General features: G+C 36.8%; 3 protein-coding genes across 6 annotated transcripts; all 3 read right to left on the bottom strand.

Annotated features, from left to right (window-relative positions):
* Nucleotides 1-116: 116 nt before the first annotated feature.
* LOC103959406 (G-type lectin S-receptor-like serine/threonine-protein kinase At1g11410) lies at nt 117-9,552 on the bottom strand. 4 transcript variants are annotated; one of them, XM_048582386.1, is made up of 12 exons: nt 9,235-9,547; nt 8,624-8,770; nt 8,127-8,523; nt 7,718-7,971; nt 7,220-7,597; nt 5,005-7,123; nt 4,481-4,609; nt 4,166-4,365; nt 1,386-1,596; nt 936-1,167; nt 691-841; nt 117-609 (listed from the first exon to the last, which is right to left on the bottom strand). In XM_048582386.1, the coding sequence occupies exons 6-12, from the start codon at nt 6,314-6,316 to the stop codon at nt 301-303; spliced, it is 2,544 nt and encodes an 847-aa protein (XP_048438343.1). In that variant the 5' UTR covers nt 6,317-7,123; nt 7,220-7,597; nt 7,718-7,971; nt 8,127-8,523; nt 8,624-8,770; nt 9,235-9,547; the 3' UTR covers nt 117-300. The 4 variants fall into 4 exon arrangements, with proteins under 4 accessions (XP_048438343.1, XP_048438344.1, XP_048438342.1 ...); XM_048582387.1 differs by having other exon boundaries at nt 8,376-8,523; nt 8,624-8,835; nt 9,235-9,546; XM_048582385.1 differs by having other exon boundaries at nt 8,376-8,523; nt 9,235-9,544.
* Nucleotides 6,986-9,369, bottom strand: LOC103959338 (threonine--tRNA ligase, chloroplastic/mitochondrial 2-like). The gene is made up of 7 exons (XM_048582640.1): nt 9,235-9,369; nt 8,624-8,770; nt 8,127-8,150; nt 7,718-7,990; nt 7,545-7,675; nt 7,220-7,274; nt 6,986-7,123 (listed from the first exon to the last, which is right to left on the bottom strand). The coding sequence occupies exons 1-7, from the start codon at nt 9,367-9,369 to the stop codon at nt 6,986-6,988; spliced, it is 903 nt and encodes a 300-aa protein (XP_048438597.1).
* A 2,275-nt stretch (nt 9,553-11,827) lies between the features above and the next one.
* LOC103959122 (G-type lectin S-receptor-like serine/threonine-protein kinase At1g11410) lies at nt 11,828-15,230 on the bottom strand. Its single transcript, XM_009371558.3, is given in 8 exon segments — nt 11,828-12,236; nt 12,322-12,469; nt 12,545-12,782; nt 12,864-13,074; nt 13,284-13,489; nt 13,617-13,739; nt 13,844-14,078; nt 14,080-15,230. Coding segments are annotated over 8 exon segments (2,514 nt in total). The 5' UTR covers nt 15,136-15,230; the 3' UTR covers nt 11,828-11,939.
* Nucleotides 15,231-18,240: the final 3,010 nt, after the last annotated feature.

The following is an 18,240-nucleotide window of genomic DNA, read 5'->3' as shown; positions in this document are numbered from 1 at the left end:
GTAGCCTGGTCGGACTGATGATGAATGTTGCAAATAATTTATAGCTTGTATTTACAACAAGACATATGATGAGTATAGCAGATATAGAACTTAGATCCCCAATTATAGGGCATATATTTTATAACATGTATTTATAACAAGACAAATGATGAGTGTTGCAAATTAATATAGAACTTAGATCTTTAGTTATAAGGCAAATTATTGAGTGAAATCAGGGTATATCCTCTCTTCTTATCTCACTCATCATGTGATTCTCAATTGAATAATATAGTATGTCCAATTATACGTCTGGTTCTCTCCTTAGCGACCTTCTGGTTGTGTATAGGTCATGTCATTTACAGAGTAAGCTCCATCAGTATTGGATGATGGGTCTCCACTAGTATGATAACCTCTGTTCAACAAAAATCCAGGTTGCTTTGGTGAAGGAATTGCTGCATCATTACCCAACATGGAAACCACTACTGACATGAGTGGACGATCCTTCGCTTGCTCTTGCACGCACAAGAGGGCAATGTGAATACATCTTAGAACTTCGTTGACAGGGTATGATTCTCCCAGAGATGAATCAATGATTTCCAAGGCTCTATTTTCCTTCCACAAGTCCCAAACCTAAAAACCATTTACAAATTAATCATCAAGTTATAAAAGCAAATGAAGAGAAGTTTGGTAATGTCTTAATGTTATGCTTACATGTCCAACTAAATTTGAGTAAGGACTATCGTGGTAGTAGCCAGTGTTCTTTCTGCCAGTAACAATTTCTAGTAGTAAAATGCCGAAGCTATATATGTCAGACTTTACTGAAAAATGTCCTTCCATTGCGTACTCTGGTGACATATAACCGCTGAAGCAACAAAATAAAATTGATTAATTATCACAGCTTCTTTCTGTATTATTCAACAAAAACAGGTGTACTTTCAGTTTTAAATGAAACTTACTATGTCCCAACCACACGGTTTGTATTTGCTTCAATTTGTTCCGCTCCAAATATCCTAGCCATACCAAAATCTGAAATCTTGGGGTTCATAGCAGAATCCAACAGAACATTGCTGGCCTTTAGATCTCTATGGATGATTCTTAATCTCGAATCCTGATGAAGATATAAGATCCCTCTAGCAATCCCATAGATTATCTCAAAGCGTCTTGTCCAATCCAAGAATGCCTCATTTGCTTTGTAAGGGAAAAAAGTAAACAAACTATATTAGATTGTATTCTTGCTTGGTTCAAGGTTTTTAACCGACAGTTTTAGATACACAAGTGAAAAGAAAGGTGCTTGTAACTGAGTTGAGTTAAGAGCATTCAATCCTGCACCTGAGGTCCTGAGCTTGATTTCCCCTCCACAATATTGCTTGTATAAAAAGAAGAACAAAAATAAAAGGAAGACATACCGAAAATGAAAAAGTCAAGACTTTTGTTCGGCAAGTATTCATAGATCAGCATCTTCTCTTCATCTTGAACGCAGCAACCTATGATCCTCACAAGGTTCCTGTGTTGGAGCTTTGAAAGCAGCACAACTTCATTCTTAAACTCTCCAATTCCTTGGCCAGAATTCTTGGCTAGTCTTTTCACTGCTATCTCCTTTCCATCATCAAGCACACCCTGAATTTATAATCCAAATTCAACTTATAGTGCACTTACCTTTCAAGAAAATTATCAACATATTCGTAGCTCTATATATATATATATATATATCCTCCCCTTGAAATTGCATTTATACATTAACAAAGGAGTAAAACTCAATGCATATACATAAAAATGCTTTGACTACTTCAAGTGAAGGAGATACGCGATTGAAATAACAAAAGATCGCAGTATTTTGAATTATTACTTCATATGGCAGAGCTTTTAGCTTTTATGGATGCCAAGAAAATGAAGGAAATGAGCAACTATCATATGCCCGGTTTGTAATTAAAACTCGCATTCCAAGAACAAAACCTTTGATCACTAGAAGCATCGGCGAACTAGAAGCGGAGTTGAATTAAAGGTACAACCAGTGCAAGGGGAATATGAACAAGCATTTATCCTTTTGGTTATTTGGATTCCTGTTTTTGATACTTATGGTTTCAAACTCTTGCAGACTATTCTGTTCAGTGATAGGTTCTGATCATAAACTCGATTCACACCGTTTCAATGATATTCTTAATGAGGCAATAGCTGCAGGGGCGTATGTTTATTAAGCTCCAGTTTCATAGTAATTTTGGTTCATGTTTTTATTTTAGGTGCGTGGGTATAATGTTTATATTTATGTGATGGAAGGATTACATGGATTTCAAATGATTCATTGGACATGGTCATTTCAGTTTCAGTTATTACATTAAATCTGATCATTTCGTGGATTATATATGTTATATCTTTATGGTTCTAACAAATATGAGCTTATTGTCAAAATGTGGATTCATTCTTTTAAATCCTTATATCCAAATGAAGGCTTTATCTCTTTATCTTTAAGAAAAAAGAGAGAAAATTCCAGTCCTACCACAAATTTAAGTATCAATGTTACTGGGTATCATCTTTTTCTAAGTTCAGTCCTGGCTTACAAACCATGGCCGATTGGTTCTTAAAGATATTTAAAATACAACCACAGGTGATAAGATTCACTATGAGTGTTAAATCAGATGGCCCTTTTAGTTAGTTCCTTAGAGTTAAGAGATGCCTCATTTTGAAGAAGCTGAGATCCCCAGGCTTAAGGAAGTGAATCAGGCCTTACTCACAATCAATGAAAGGACATGACATGCTAGGTAAAAAGAGTTGGAAATGTTTCGTAATTTATTGCTCCCAATTTTCTTTGGCTTGCATAAGATTAACCACTTCTAAATAAATTTTAAGATCAGCTCCTGTCCATGTTTGTTTAACGATGTTGTATAATTCATTGTATAATTTCACAAAAATCGTGCATAATTCTTGGTGAACTTGGTTTGGTTTTCTTTAGTTTAGGAATGGTGTGAGCGAATCACAGTTCGGCCAAATTTTCAACGATGAATTGAGCCAGATCATTGAGGTTTCTCTTTGTCAAGTTAATTTTTTTTTTTATTCAAGTATGCTAAGTGCTTTAGATTTCAAAATTTGTCTGTTAAATATCAGTATAAAGAAACTTTTCTCTAAAACACCATCTGTGCATTTATGCATTTGTTTTTCTAAGTTAACAATTATGCAAAATGAGGGTTTATATTTCAGTTTTTAAACAGTTTAGACCAAATTTGTTTAAGTATAATTGAATTGATTGGTTTGAATACGAACGATTTGTAAAACTTGGATTCAGACAATATTTAAGGGGCGCCAACAGTTCTGAACTACGTAAGCCATTTTTCTAACTTTTTGTTAGTCCTTTTATTGTTCTAATCTTTAGCAAGAGGATCCTTTAACAAATCCAACTGTCATTTGTTCACATTAACTTCTATTTTTTCAATTTGTAACAAAGAAATGAAAACTTATGTAGAAAGAGGGAGAAACGAAGTGAAGAAGCAAACCCATTAGATTATGGAAGTTCAACGCTGCATATTGTTCCTTATTGTAAATCAGTTTGTGAATAGATTTCCACATATATATAAGTAGTATGGCTTATCATATATAGATTTAAAACTTTCTACATGTTTTATACAGTTTCAAAACCTGCAGTACCGTGTGGGCATTCTTGCTAGTTGGTATCTAAGATGAATGTGAAAAGTAAAAACAAGATAGTTCCCATCACTTATCGATTATTCATTGGGTTTGAATTTTAATCAAATATATTTTTGAGTCAACCTTTCCAGTCTTTATTGGACGGGTCTCTTGATTTTTGTTAACTGTAATGGTCTTGTAATCCTATTGTTTGTAAGTGTAAATAGCCTGAATGTTAGCTTAGCTTGTAAGCAATATGGTTTGGATATATATCCTTATGGATCACTACCTTGTATTTTTTCTGAAACCATTAACAAAGTTTCACTTTTTCTGTCTAAAATCTCTCTCTCTCTCTCTCTCTCTCTCTCTCTCTCTCTCTCTAAATCTTGCTCCCTCTCTCTTCTTGATTCTCTTTCTATCTCTGCAAGATGTATTCATTATGTTCTTCTGTTTAAACTACAAGGGAAAAAATAATTGATTTGGAGTGCAGATGGCTAAAAAATAAATCTAAAAAATGTCTATTCAAAGTTTGATTTATGATTTGAGACATTATCTGAGGGCAACTATGTACCTTATAAACTGAGCCGAAACCACCTGTTCCAAGCTTGTTGTTGGAAGTGAAATTATTTGTGGCCTTAACTATGGTACTTAGTTCAAAGAATGGTAATTCAGAGTTTATTCCACTTTCATCAATATTTGTTCTAGCAGAAGAATCTTCCCAGGAGGTTGATGCTATGGTCACATTGAAAAATTTATCCTGACGTTTTTTACCTGCGATAAAAGTACATAAACAGATAATATTGTGTTCTTAAATAATTAAAACCAATATCCAGTTACATAATTGTGAATGATTAGAGGGCAACCTAGTAAAAGGAAATTTGTTTACCTTTTCTCTTCCTCTTTACCAACCAACATGCAAGGGAAAACACGAGGAAGAACAAAAGACCACATGCTACTGAAACTTCCAGCTTCCTCTTCTTGCCGAAAGAACTGTTTGACTTCTTTGCGTATTGAGCTGTAGATATACAAGCATTTATTTCCATGTTTAAAAAACCTTGTAAAAATTTGGGAAAAAAAACATTGTAAAAAGCTCCAATGAACATAAGAACTAAATTTTTAGTATTAATTTATAGAAATTTCTGAATTTTTAATAAAAAAATTAGTACTCTAAAAAAGTCATCTTATACTCTTGACGAAACAATTTCACTTTTATTAGTTGGCAAGAGACCAGTGCCAAATGATTTTTTTAGAATGATAACAAACGTACAACTACCAAACTAAATAATAATTCCTCAAATTTTTTAATGAAATAAAGAAAGAAGATTTTTTTTTCATGGAACCTCGGCTTTACGAGGACAATTATTGACAAGGAAAAGAGAAGCAAGAAGATAAATTGATAAGGAAATATACCTAAAACAGTTGCATCAACTCGCACACTTAAATCTTGACCCGTATCCAAATAAGTCCTTGTGTCCATCAAGTCCCCATGCCATGTTATACAGCCACTCCCTCCCTGCCTTTCATCTGCATTTGCGTATGCCATGCAAGAACAATTTCTCAGGCATTCTTCTTTACATGCTTCCCGACTCCTGCTCATGTTCACACGTGCCGTAGAAGTGTCCGGCAGCTTCACGCGTTCCAACTTCACGAACCCTTCCCCGTTTTGGCAAACGGGTGATCCTTTTTGCCTCACGCACCCGCCTGACCAATCTCTCGAATACCACTCATGTTGCAACTTGGGTACGAATCCAGGTAGGCATTTGCACTCAAATTTATCCGCAAAGTTTGTGTATGGGTCACAAATGCTATTCGGACCACACACCCCGTAAGAATCACACCGCCAATCCGGCGACCAAAGCCGGACCCATTTATGCACTTCAGCGTCCCATGCGGACCGTTCAATGTTTCCTGATTCATCGATCACGAATTTTACGAAGGATGATTCAGTAACTACATCCATGATGGATACCTCATCTTGATTGTTCACAAAAGTAACGTTGGTGAAGAATAGTTTTACCATTTCAGGCACCCCGGACCATCTTTCACCGGTCCAAGGTCCAGTCCTATACAATGGAGTCTGACCCATGTATAAGAACTCCTGTGGACTCTCACTCGGCTCCATCCGGAACGAACAGTTGCCCATTCCCGGGTCGTCTTGGGACTTCCAAGCTGTGAGGAACCGGTTCAACCTGGACCGCCTGTCCAGCCCAATTTTCATAAAAGGAAGCATCGTATTTGTGGGATAATCAAAACCTTGCCACACCTTTTCACCATTAATTTCAACAACAAGATTTCCCTTATCCGAAAGCTTGGCTATCACGGATTTGTTTGGAGAAGAGACGGTGAGATTAGCGGACCAGATAGGGGTATTTTGGTCCTCCCCATAAATAACAAGGCCACCATGTTCCCCATGAATGGCTAGAAGTCCAGTTCCAGCAGTAGGAACTATGGGGTTTTCTCTGTTTGCAATCCAGACAACGGTTTTGATTGGAATTTTGTTGAACCAAACTCCAATGTAACGGTTACGAGAATTGCCTGGCTTAAAAAACCCTAGTGCAAAGATTTTAGTGGTGGAGAGAAGAACGTCGTCCTCTCTTAGGGGTTGGTTTGGTGTAATGGCGTCTAGGGTAACCGAAATGGAAGAGGGAAGAATCGCAAGGAAGATGAGCAATACAGTACTGACAAAAAAGAATTCAGTAGAATTCATTGTTAGCTTTCTCATGGAGGAGTTTAAGTGCTAAAATGGCTGCTTCCTTTGACATGCAGAAACAAAAAGCCGGAAAGGTTGGATTTTCTTTTTCTTTGATCGAGTTTCGAGTAATGCTAATTTAAGGGCATACGCTCGACTTCCAGTTGTGTTCAGTAAATTGATAAGACAAATTGGCTCTGAATGGGGCCAAGTCTGTACGACTGGTAATGAATGATTTTACCTTTCATTTTTGTCATAAAATTCAACACCACGTAATGCCTTCTGAAAATAACTTCCGACATGATTGGCCTCTCTGATGCACTTTCTTGCACGCAAAGTCCGTCTGACCCAATGATGGATCGACCATACCTAATGCCTTCTCTTCTCTCCACATATCCGATGCATTTTTTTCTACCAAGAGTCTTGTTAGCTTTGAATATGTTGACAAATCTTTATGTTGCTTTCGACCGTTGTTCAAAGAAAATATAATTACCTTCAGTGCCGTGAGGAGACTATTACAATCATTGAAAGAAAATTAACAGTATGTACTATGCATAGAAGTACAGTACATTGTCTCAAATGTAATAACACATGAACACATAATTGAAAGAAGAAGAAATGCTGTATAACCTAACCATTAGCGTGCTACAACCGTAGTTATCGTCACGTTGTTTAGAGAGGAAGCTCCTCTCTTTGACACTGCTAAGCTTGGATTGTTGGATTGTCATATAAAAGCAGGTTTCTGAAGCCAAATTGCAACAAAAGTTCTTCGGTAAGATCTAGGACACCCCTTATTTCATCTTTGATCTGATCTTCTAGACAAAATATGTGGACACCATCCTGCAACAGGTCCCGAGGTTAAACAAAAAAGAAAAGAAAAAACACTTCATACACCTAGGATTATAGACTAACAGTTTGCAAATACCAACACGATACCTGAGTAAAACCTTTTACACAAGAAAGACCATGCAAGCTTCCAGATAATTCGTATCTATATACGGTTCCCAACTCAGCAACTTGAATAGGAAATTCATGATATGAGTGAGGCTTCCTTTTGTAAACCAAGATATGATAGGGGCAGTTCATTGGTCGAAAGCCGATAAAGTTCATCCTCAACATTCATTTGATCATACATATTCTCCTTGTAGTAATCCAGATGACCAATTATCTGCCAAAGGTTCGCCTTTGCAACATGTGGAGTATACAGCAGATCGTAACCACGTTCTATGTGGATTTTTTCCACAAATCTTCCATTACATGCCTCACAATAGCACCCCTTGGACGCCAGAACACTAAACCCCCACCAGCATCATTCTGTGAAAATTCAACAACGAAAATGTTCAATGCAAGAATCCTCACAACTACAAATAATGGGATTGCTAACTGATAAATCTGCGTAAACAGAAAAAAGAGATTCAGGGCAATTCTGAGTACCTGTCTAGAAAACAGGTCAAGAACTTGACCAAGGTGCCTGTGATCTCGACGTTTAGCTTCCTCTTTGAAATGAAGATATGCCTTCAATTGATCCTCACTCTCCCATGCAGTGCCATAGATCCTCTGCAGCATCGGTTTCTTTTCATCTCCTCTCCAGTAGGCACCAGCAATAGACTCAAGTTCGACAGCTTTTCTGTTAATATTTCCAGTTTTTTCAACATGGGGCCCCGCACATAGGTCCCACCATTCATCACCTATAAGGAATTCGGCATACTATGAGGAATTATGACGTAAAGACAGTCTAATATGACAGGATGCTAGTTCAAAACACAATCAAATCCCAGTACAAGCATGCATATGTATAAACATAAGTATAATTTGGTTAGCTTGACAAAAAGGTTCCTCCCACCTTCAAATTAATCTCCTTTTCAATCTGTATATCAATAACACATATTTAAAGAGCACCAACAACATTGTTTTCCCTGAGCACACCCCCGCCCTCTCTTTTTTATTCCTTTAAATTTCCATCTTAAGACTGGACACAAACACTGTACATTTCACTTGTGTAGCTAATAAAAATATCATTTACGCACAGTTCCTGCACATTAAATCATCACCTTCCATACTATATTGAGCCTGAAAATAGTGAAACCCTTACCAATATGATATATGGTAATGGGATCTTCTTTAATACTATCCAAAATTTCCAATTTGTATGGTTCGTTGAGAGCGGTTATTCTTTTGTGAGCTTCATCTCTTGAAACTTCTTCTCATATGAGTGGTAAGTTTCTACCAATGATGTGATCCTACAAATCACAAAAGAAATGCTCCTGAATAGTTTTCACTTGTTTCCTGGTTCCAAAACTTTGATACAAACATGATAACTTATACAGAAATTCCACTTACCATCTCCTTCTTGATTCTCTTCAACTCTTTGTCCGTCAAAGGCTCCATATCAAAATCATAATAGAACCCATTTTCCATCCACGGACCAATTGTCACTTTTGCATCCGGGAAGACCTTCTGAACAGCCATGGCCATCACGTGTGCACACTGCAGTCAAACACATATAAATAGTTCATCACCATAACAGCGGAAAAGGCGCCATTGATATCAAACTACAAGGAAATTCAGAAAAAAAATGAACATAGCTCGACCTCAACACTTTATCAAAATACAGAAACCCACATATCTTCTCACATTCCCAAAAACAGGATTAAAATTTTCCCAGCTTATCTACTGCTGTACACCCATTTTTCCATGTCCTATTCGATCAAATTTCAAATTACCGAAAAGTTATGTTCTTATTTTCTTCATCCTCATTCTTCACAACAGAATCAGGTGACAATTAGTAACGTAGAATTGAAAATGGTTGATTAAAAGCATCAAATTTTCAAAAAGGGGAAGCTCCTACGAATCTAAAAATTCAAAAAATTCTACAGGAAAGCACCTCCTACTTCAATTTAACATAACACAATCATAAATCCAATCCAAAGCAATGAAATTTCAATAAATACCGTGTGTCGAATTCTGATGAGGCTTTCGGAGGACTCGTTGGTTGGAAGCACGACTTTCTCAGGCTTATCAGCTACCTCCATCTGGGCATCCTTCAATTTGTCGTCTTGGGTCGAGCGCTGAGCCTTCGTGGCCATCGCCGAGGAGGTGGAGACTCCATTTCTACCGCCGTAGAGGGACAGAGCCCTGAACTCGGAGCTCAGTGGCGAATCGCAGTCTTTAACTGGGGAAAGCAAAGAAGAGGTCTTTAGGGAGGGAATGAGAGACTCAGTGGCAATTTTGTAAATAAACTGAAATCTACACCCAAAATTGCACAGTGCCACCTCCCCTAGTTTAGAGTAAAGTAATAGAATCGCCTGCAGTGCCGCGAGGTGACTATTAAAATCATTAAAAAAATAAGAGTATAGATAAGCATAAAATTACAGTATATTGTGAGAAGTGTAATAACATATGAGGACATCATTTTTTGGGTCCACGTATGAAGACATCGTTGAGAGAAGAAGAAATATTTTATAACCTAAGTCATTAGCATGTGGTCCAACAATTTAATATTAATAATAATTTAACAAAAAAGTCATTAGCGTGCTACCATCGTATTTATCGAAAACCGAGAATTTCAATTTAGCTTTACGTTAGATAAAGAAATTTAAGATTATTAAGTAATTTTAAAAGATTTTTTATACTAGACTTCACAAAATGTTAATTGCATCTCATATTAAAATTTAATATTAAATGACTTATTTACTCCATTATGCAATGACAATTTTGACCTTATTAGGTTTTAAAAATAAATAAAAATTTCTAAATACATCCCAAATCACTTTTATTGTATTATTTATCTTTTTAACTATCAAAACCCTCACACCCTCCATTGTTCAACAAAACCCTAACCAATGAAACTACAAACATGTTGATTGAGAAAAATTGTTTTTGACAAATAGAACACGAAATCGATGTTTTGGAAGCTTCACATAAGATAAGACTTCATATTTTTCATTGTTTTAGTGATTTCGATGACATCGATATTGATGCGTTATTTAAACTTCTATATTCATATCTTTTAGGGATCACAAGGATTGCATGAAGAATTAAACATCTAAATTACCACCAAATATTAAAAACAGACAAGATGAGTTTTAATAGTGGAAATGAAAACAAACCCATATACGATTTAAATCTCAGGCGACATTTTTGTCAAATTCCAGTCTGCATTTTTGGTCCAAATTAAAGGCTTTATCTCTGGTATTTGTTGGAGGTGTTGTGTTGGGAGTTCTTTTGTTTGCCCTTTTCTTCTTTTGGATCCCACAACTGTTCATTCGTTTGGCTCACCAGTGCGGCGATGCTGATGACGACTTCAACAGTTTCTTTGTTGCCACATACAACGACCTGTTTGCTCTAATTGTCGAGTCTGCTGCCACTGCATCGAAATTATCTCACATATTATTAATATTACAACTAATGATAAAATTGTTAAACAAAGTGAACTCTACACAATTTTATCATTAGTTGTAATACTAATAATCTGTGACAGAATTTCGATGTAGTGCCAGCAGATGCAACAATTAGAGCAAACAGGTCGTTGTATGTGGCAGTAAAGAAAATGTTGATTTTCCGAAGATTAGCCAATATGGCATCAGATTTTCTTGCGTCGGTTGGTTTTTCATATATGTGTGATACTGTTTGGGTGGTTGTCAGGCCCTATCTTCGTTGGTTCACATTTTGAACAATAATGGTCTTCTTTGTCGTCATTGATTTGTTGGGGCGGTGTTTGGGGTGACGCTCAACTTGGTTGATGCATCTTCTGGTTGCATCCCTTTTCATCAATGTCGTTTTCGTTCTGCCTTCCTTGGTGTTTGCCTCTTTGTAGGCTTGTACCTTTTGGCTTCCTGGCCTTAGAATGTTATTCCTAGTTTCCCAAAAAAAAAAAAAAAATGTGAACTCTACACTAGTTTCTAGGTTAGATTCAGTTTTTGAAAATTAAAAAATAAGTGTTATAAGATTTGAGAAATGTGGGGTGTATGTACAAAATATAAGGTGTATAATTGTATATTGAGAATGTAGAGTGTGGAGGTATTATAGGAAAGTATGTGGGGTGTATTAAGATAATTTTTAAGTGAAAAAGCCTTTCAAAATGATAGAAATATAATTGACTAAATTTTATTTTTTAGAATTTGTATAGAATTTGAAAGTTTTCTTGTTTTGTTAACCTAAAAGAACGATCGAATTTGAATAGGAATTTTTTATTTTTAAACTCTCAATCATAGAAATTTAAAAATGACATTCATTTACATGGATTTTAAATATTAGATTCCCAAATTCCAAATTTTTTTTTCGGGCGAAAAATCAAAATTTCTATGTTTAGAAATTCAAAACAAGAGAATTTGTGCATATTAATTTATAATTTCTAACTTTTGTCAAAATTCCAAGCTTATTTTTGTCATAAAAAAAATAAAAACTATAACTTGTTTTGTTAAGAAGGGGAATTCGCACACTACCTGTCACGGCCAAGATTTTTGTTTACAATTGAGAATTTCAATTTTTACTCACACGTCTTCATGTTTGATCTAAAATTTAAACATTTGGGTCTCGTTTGGATTCTAGGATTTGAATTTGAATTTAAAATCTTAACCTTCAAAGAAATCTCGATTTGAGTACAAATACTTTAAGAGGTAATGCAAAATCTCTACAAGGCCTGAAAAGTGCAAACTCAACGAGCTTCAATAACTGTTACTGTTACATCATTTACGGAGGAAGCTCCTCTAGACGTTGAAGAATCCGGACCACCAGTTTTGAAGCTAAACGCTGCCTTTTTTGGATGTGGAAGATTCGTTTCATTCCCCAGCATGAACACAACATCTAGCATGGTTGGCCGGTCCGTTGCATTTTCTTGCACGCACAAGAGCCCAATTTGAATGCATCTCATAACTTCGTGAGTCGAATACGACTGGTTCAGTGACAAATCAACTATGTCCAAGACTTTTCCTTCTGTCCACAAGTCCCATATCTGAAACAAGTGTGAGCACAATGTTTGGATCATTGGACTATTCAAGAGTCAGATTTATCATTTGAAAAATTATCTGTTTACTTACAAGTCCAACCAAATTCAGAGAGGTGTTTTCGAATTGGAAACTGTTTTTTTTGCCGCTAATGATCTCTAGTGCCAAGACTCCGAAGCTAAACACATCCGATTTTATGGAATATAGCCCATCCATAGCATACTCCGGTGACATGTAACCGCTGCAATCACACATTATCAGTATTAAAAAACATATCAGCTCTAGAGTTTTATTTCGAGTGAGAGGAGACAATTACTAGGTGCCAACAACTCTGTTCGTGTTTGCTTCAATTTGGTCATCCCCGAACATTCTCGCCATGCCAAAATCTGATATTTTTGGGTTCATTGAACCATCCAGTAAAACATTGCTTGCTTTCAAATCCCTGTGGATTATTTTTAGTCTCGAATCTTGATGAAGATATAGGACGCCTCGAGCAATCCCAATGATAATTTGAAACCGCTTTCTCCAATCTAACAACGACTTTCTGTTTTTATCTGAACACAACACATAAAAGCTTCTATTAGCTACAAGTTTAGGGATTTCTTAATTTCAGCGTGTATTCATAGATTGCATACCAAAAATGCATAAGTCCAAGCTGCGATTTGGCATGTATTCATAGATTAGCATCCTCTCTTCTTTATGTATGCAGCAACCCAAAAGCCTCACAAGATTTCTATGCTGAAGCTTTGCTATAAGCATTACTTCGTTCTTGAATTCATCTACGCCTTGTCCTGAATTTCTCGATAATCTTTTGACAGCAATGTCCTGTCCATCAGCTAGACATCCCTGAAATCACAGTGAAGACTCGACAATCTTAATGACAACTTCGGATCGATATAATGTTTACATCCAATTCTGTCTTATCTGCCTCAATGTCACAGAGCTTATGTATTGTTATATTTGCAGCAGAGTAAACAAAGTACACGGAAGCGTATTTCACATTTTATTTGAAGCCACACAACGCTGAGACGCTCAAAATGTTCTAGGGAAAGTACCTTATATACTGTGCCGAAGCCGCCATGTCCAAGCATGTTAGCATAAGAGAAGTTTTCTGTGGCTGCAACCACAGTGGTTAAATCGAAAAAAGGTAAATCTGTGTCTCCTCTGTGTTCCTCAACCTCATTTTTTATTGGCAAATCTTCATAGCTTCGTACACCAGAAGCAGCGGGATCATTCAGAAATCTAGGTTCTCCTCCTCTCCCTGTTTCAATTCCATTGAAATTTCAGGGTATAAAAAATTTCACAAAGAAAATGAAATTTGAGCTGAAATAAAGCTGCAAAACAAATTTACAAGACGACAGAAGGGGAAACTTTTCCTTTTCGCATACCTTTCCTGCTCCTTTTCCTGAACCAACATAGAACTGCGAGGATGAGCAATGAGGCGACGGAAGTTGACACTACCAATATAATAGCCAGTCGCCTTCTCCCTCCTGACTTGTTTTTATACTGAGCTGAAAAAATGAAAAAAAAAAAAAAAAAAATCAATTCACTAGTGCTATGAATGGTATGAAGTTGAAACATGCAATTGACGCAATCTGTAGGAAAATAAGGCTACCTAAAACTACTGCATCAACGCGAACGTACAAATCTTGCCCGCCTTCTGTGAACTGCTTAGTATCCATCAAATCTCTATACCATGTCATGCATCCAGTCCCTCCATTCCTCACATCTGCACTCGCATATGCCAAGCACGAGCAGTTGTTCAAGCACTCCTCCTTGCACGCTTCTAAGCTCAAGTTATTTTCCAATTTTATAGAGGACGTGTCTGGAACCTTTACATTCTCCAGCTTTCACAAAACCCTCACCGTTCCTGCACATGGACGGCGAGCCCTGAGGCCTCTTGCACCCATCTGTCCCATCTCTTAAATCCCAATCCTGCGGTGAGGTTGGTTCATATCCGGGGTAGCATGTGCAGTTGAACCCACTGTTGGTGTAAGGATTGCAATTGCCAAATTGACCACACTTGCCATAGCTGTCACAGGAATCCAATGGTGCCGACCAAAGCGAAACCCACTGGTGCTGCTGGTCCTGCCATGATAGCTGGTTGAGTGTTCCCGATCCGTCTATTGTGATCACCGAGTGGATTGAAGGGTCGAGAACAGTCCACTGCACAGCAATTTCATCTTGGTTGTTCACAAAATTGATCTTAAACACAACGTTCCGCTGCACGGCAGGTATGCCTCCCCATTGAATCCCGTTCCACTGTCCTGACCTCCACCACTTAGCGTCATCCTTGTACAAGATCAACTGAGGCGATCCATTTGGGTCCATTCTCAACGAAACATTCCCCGTCCCAGGATCATTGTCCGAGTTCCAACACGTGAGGAACCGGTTTATGCCACTTCTTCTGTCCAACCCGATTTTCATATTCGAAAGAAGAATATTTGTAGGGTGATCAGTACTCTGCCAAAAAACATCCTGGCTGCCTTGTTGAGCCAAAACAAGGCTTCCCGAATCAAGAATTTGCGCAGAAATATTACCGTTGCTCGCTGATGATATCGAAACATTTGTTGACCACAGAGGCACAAGGCCTTGGCTAGTATTGGCTTGCAGCACTAGGTTTCCATCAGAACCTATTGAGAGAACTCCTGAGCTGCCATTGATGGGATTATCTCTGTTGGCCACCCACACAACCAAGTCTTCCGAAAATTTGTACCAAATTCCAACATAGCGGTTGGTAGATGTCCCGGGACTAAAGAATCCCAGGACAAAGGTCTCATTCTTGGACAGCAAGAAATCACCGTCTCCGACGGGTTGATCAAATTTTATGGTGTCCAAGGAAGAGCAGAGCTGGAGAAGGAGGTGCTGAAGAACTAAAACATTTAGCAGACCTTTCAGAAAATTCATTATTGCAGAACAAAGGTTTGCCAAAGCACTACTGATTACTTGCTAAATGTATTAACATTGGTTAAGTAATCTTGTAATTATTATTTGTTTGTTTAATGCAAAAATTAAGTAAAAGATACGTAAATAATAATTTTTGGTCCACCACGAAAGGTACTCGTGGAAGAAAACTTGGACACGGACTCCACATAGAATGCAACGCCTTATGGACTTTGAACAATTTTGTTGGATGTGGCCTCTTAAAGTCAAACATTTGCAGCATTTTTTTATTAGAAAATCCCTGTATAAAATTTGGAAGTTTCGTCAGTGAGATGGCGGAACGACATTGTTTGGGTTAGCCAGGTTGGACTTTTAAGGGCATACGAAGTCTCATGTTTGTTTAGTTTAAACTTTTTTTAATATCTGTTTTGGAGTTATTAGAAATAGACTAGTTGTTCCCTAGTGTTTCTTTCTTTTCTTTTTTTCTTCCATATTATTAGAAAAAGGAACAATAGCCTTTAAACTTCGGTGTTAACTCATTGTCATAGTAAAAATGTACTTGACTAACATTATAATTTGTGAGGAGAACTAAGCTAATCAAGGGCTCCGTTTTATTTTTATTTTCCATTTCTAGGCTGATAAAGAAAAAGTATATGGAGCAAATGTGTATGGGATGATTTAACCAAAATGAAAATTAAAACAAAAAATGCAAAAGATTTTTGTTTTCACCTTCAGGTTTTTGTTTTATATAATCTCTTGTATTCCTTCCTCTTTCTTCCCACAGCTTCCCTTTCTCTTTTTTTTTTTTGGGCTCTATCTCTAGCACAAAAAAAAAAAAAAAAACTAAAAATGAAATAGCTAACAATCGAATCTTAAGTAAATCATTTTAGAGGAAATTTTCTGAGTGGGACAAAATTTCGTTTTGAATTTCTGCTATTTGGTACAAATTTTATGTCCAAAGACAAAAATGTCACATAGAGGAAAGGAAAATTTGTACCAAATAGTGGAAATTTATGTCCAAAAGACAAAAATATCACATAGAGGAAAGAAAAATTACTGCATCTCCAGAAATGTAAAGATAAAAATTGGACTTGGTCAGGCATGAAGGTTGACCATTTCATCAAGTTCAGGATCAAATTTTAGCAGAAATTGACACCATGGCCCCATCACCCTCTGGGACTAGTGTTTTTACAGCCTCAAAAAATCCACTTTGGAAATTTCCCCAAAAGAAACTAGAGATGTCCCAACTCCCAACAACTCTAGCACTAAAAATACTAAATTCCTTTAAATATACATGTTATTGGTGGCGGCTGGTGGGCGTAGGACTTTTAAAATGTGATGAGGACAATAAGTCTTAAACCAGAGTCATGGTCGGTTCTCCCTTTCACATTTCACATTTCACATTCTAGAGCAATGATCCCAAACATGAACAGACCGTCCTCAGTGGAGCAGATGAGTATATATTATTGAAATCAATTAATAGCTAATAGCTTCTTAATACCCGTTTATGCTTGATGGAATCGTGAAGTCATTTTTTATGCAAAAAGAAAAATTATATTTTTCTTGAAAAAGATAAAATTCTTTAATCTAAACTTTATAATTCACGTCAATCGTCCAACCCTTTTCACACCAGCCCCACATTTCCTATACCCTTTAACTTTAATGGCCTATATGAGTGCCCGCACGGAATCATCCCTCATGGTTTCAGTGACAGCCTCTCTTATTTTAATTAGTGACTCTTACGATGTGATTATTGCATGAGAGTATGATTTTCTTCTCTTTTAATCTCTCTCTTCTTCTATTCTCTCATCTTACATTATTGTTTTTATCTTATTCTCTATATAAAAAATTTAAAATAAGATATATACGTGACGTAATCGTAACTGTTTAAATAAGGATGAATGAAAGAGAGGAGAAATTAAAAGAGGAGAAAATTCTACTCCTATTGCAAGAACGATCTCAGGAAGGTCATATGCTTTTTTTTGGGCACCATTTGCTTAAAAGGTGACGCCATGCTCAACCTAGGCGTCTAGGCCCCATGGTTGAATAATCTAGACAGATAAACCGTTGACAAAACAAACACATAAAAATCCAAAACTCCTCATGTGATGTAACTACCGATGGCTTGAAGCAATGGATTTTCGTGCTATATATAGTATCAACCCTTGTGGTTTCTTTACCTGACATTGACATTCAACTTACATATGTATGATTTATATTCAGTTTTTATACTAAGGACATAACGTTCAACTTACACGGTGTATGTTTTATATTGTAGTATATTCAGCTTGTCCCTACCTTGGACATGTCCATTCGTCTTACACCAGATAGGACTAGTTTATGGTTACATTTTCAGCTTACACTAGTTACCACCACTAGTGTATGGAAGTAAGCTATACTACCAGACTTAGGGCAGAGATCTTGGCTTCAAGGTAACTTGCGACAGCCCTAATCAGTTCCTACTGAGTAAGGCCACTCCCTTATGTCCTTTTAGTTTGTATTAACGTCCATCCGTGAATGGATGAGAAACTAAGGAAGTTGCGTTGATAGCAAAACTTCAACACAGGAATTTCGTGAAAAATTTTAGGCTATTGTACAAAGGGGAAGAAAGGATGTTAGCCCTTAAACAGTTGCATATCCACACATCTTTTTATCTCTCACACATCTATCTTAATTTCCGCTCATTGAATCGAATGAATTGAAGTAGATTAAAATACAATATTAATTGTGGAACGAAGGATGAGTGTGTGGGGGGAGCCCCACCCTTTTGGTATGTCCAAAAGTAATGAAGCATATATTTGGAGTTTGTGCTAAAATATACTACATGACGATTACATAAAAACCAAACCTATCGTCTCGATGCAGATCACAGAAAAAGGTCCTTGATGGATTGGAAAAAAAACGCTTTGGAATTCTGAATCTTCATCAGGACTCAAGACTTAGAATTATGCATAGGGATCTAAAAACCAGCAATGCTCTTCTAGACGCTGAGATGAACCGGAAAATTTCAGATTACGGCAAGAATTTTCAATGGGGATCAACTGCAGGATAAGACCAACAGTCATTGGAACATCGTAAGAAAAATGAATAATTACTTAGCTACTTAAATGATGAGTAGGAGTTCCTATT

This window comes from the organism of the source record quoted next, unplaced genomic scaffold (genome assembly GCF_019419815.1).
Source record: "Pyrus x bretschneideri cultivar Hongxiangsu unplaced genomic scaffold, Pyrus_bretschneideri_v1 Contig19, whole genome shotgun sequence".
Classification (NCBI taxonomy): domain Eukaryota; kingdom Viridiplantae; phylum Streptophyta; class Magnoliopsida; order Rosales; family Rosaceae; genus Pyrus; species Pyrus x bretschneideri.
Note: the sequence above shows the minus strand (reverse complement) of the source record. Positions and strands in the feature narration are given on the sequence as shown.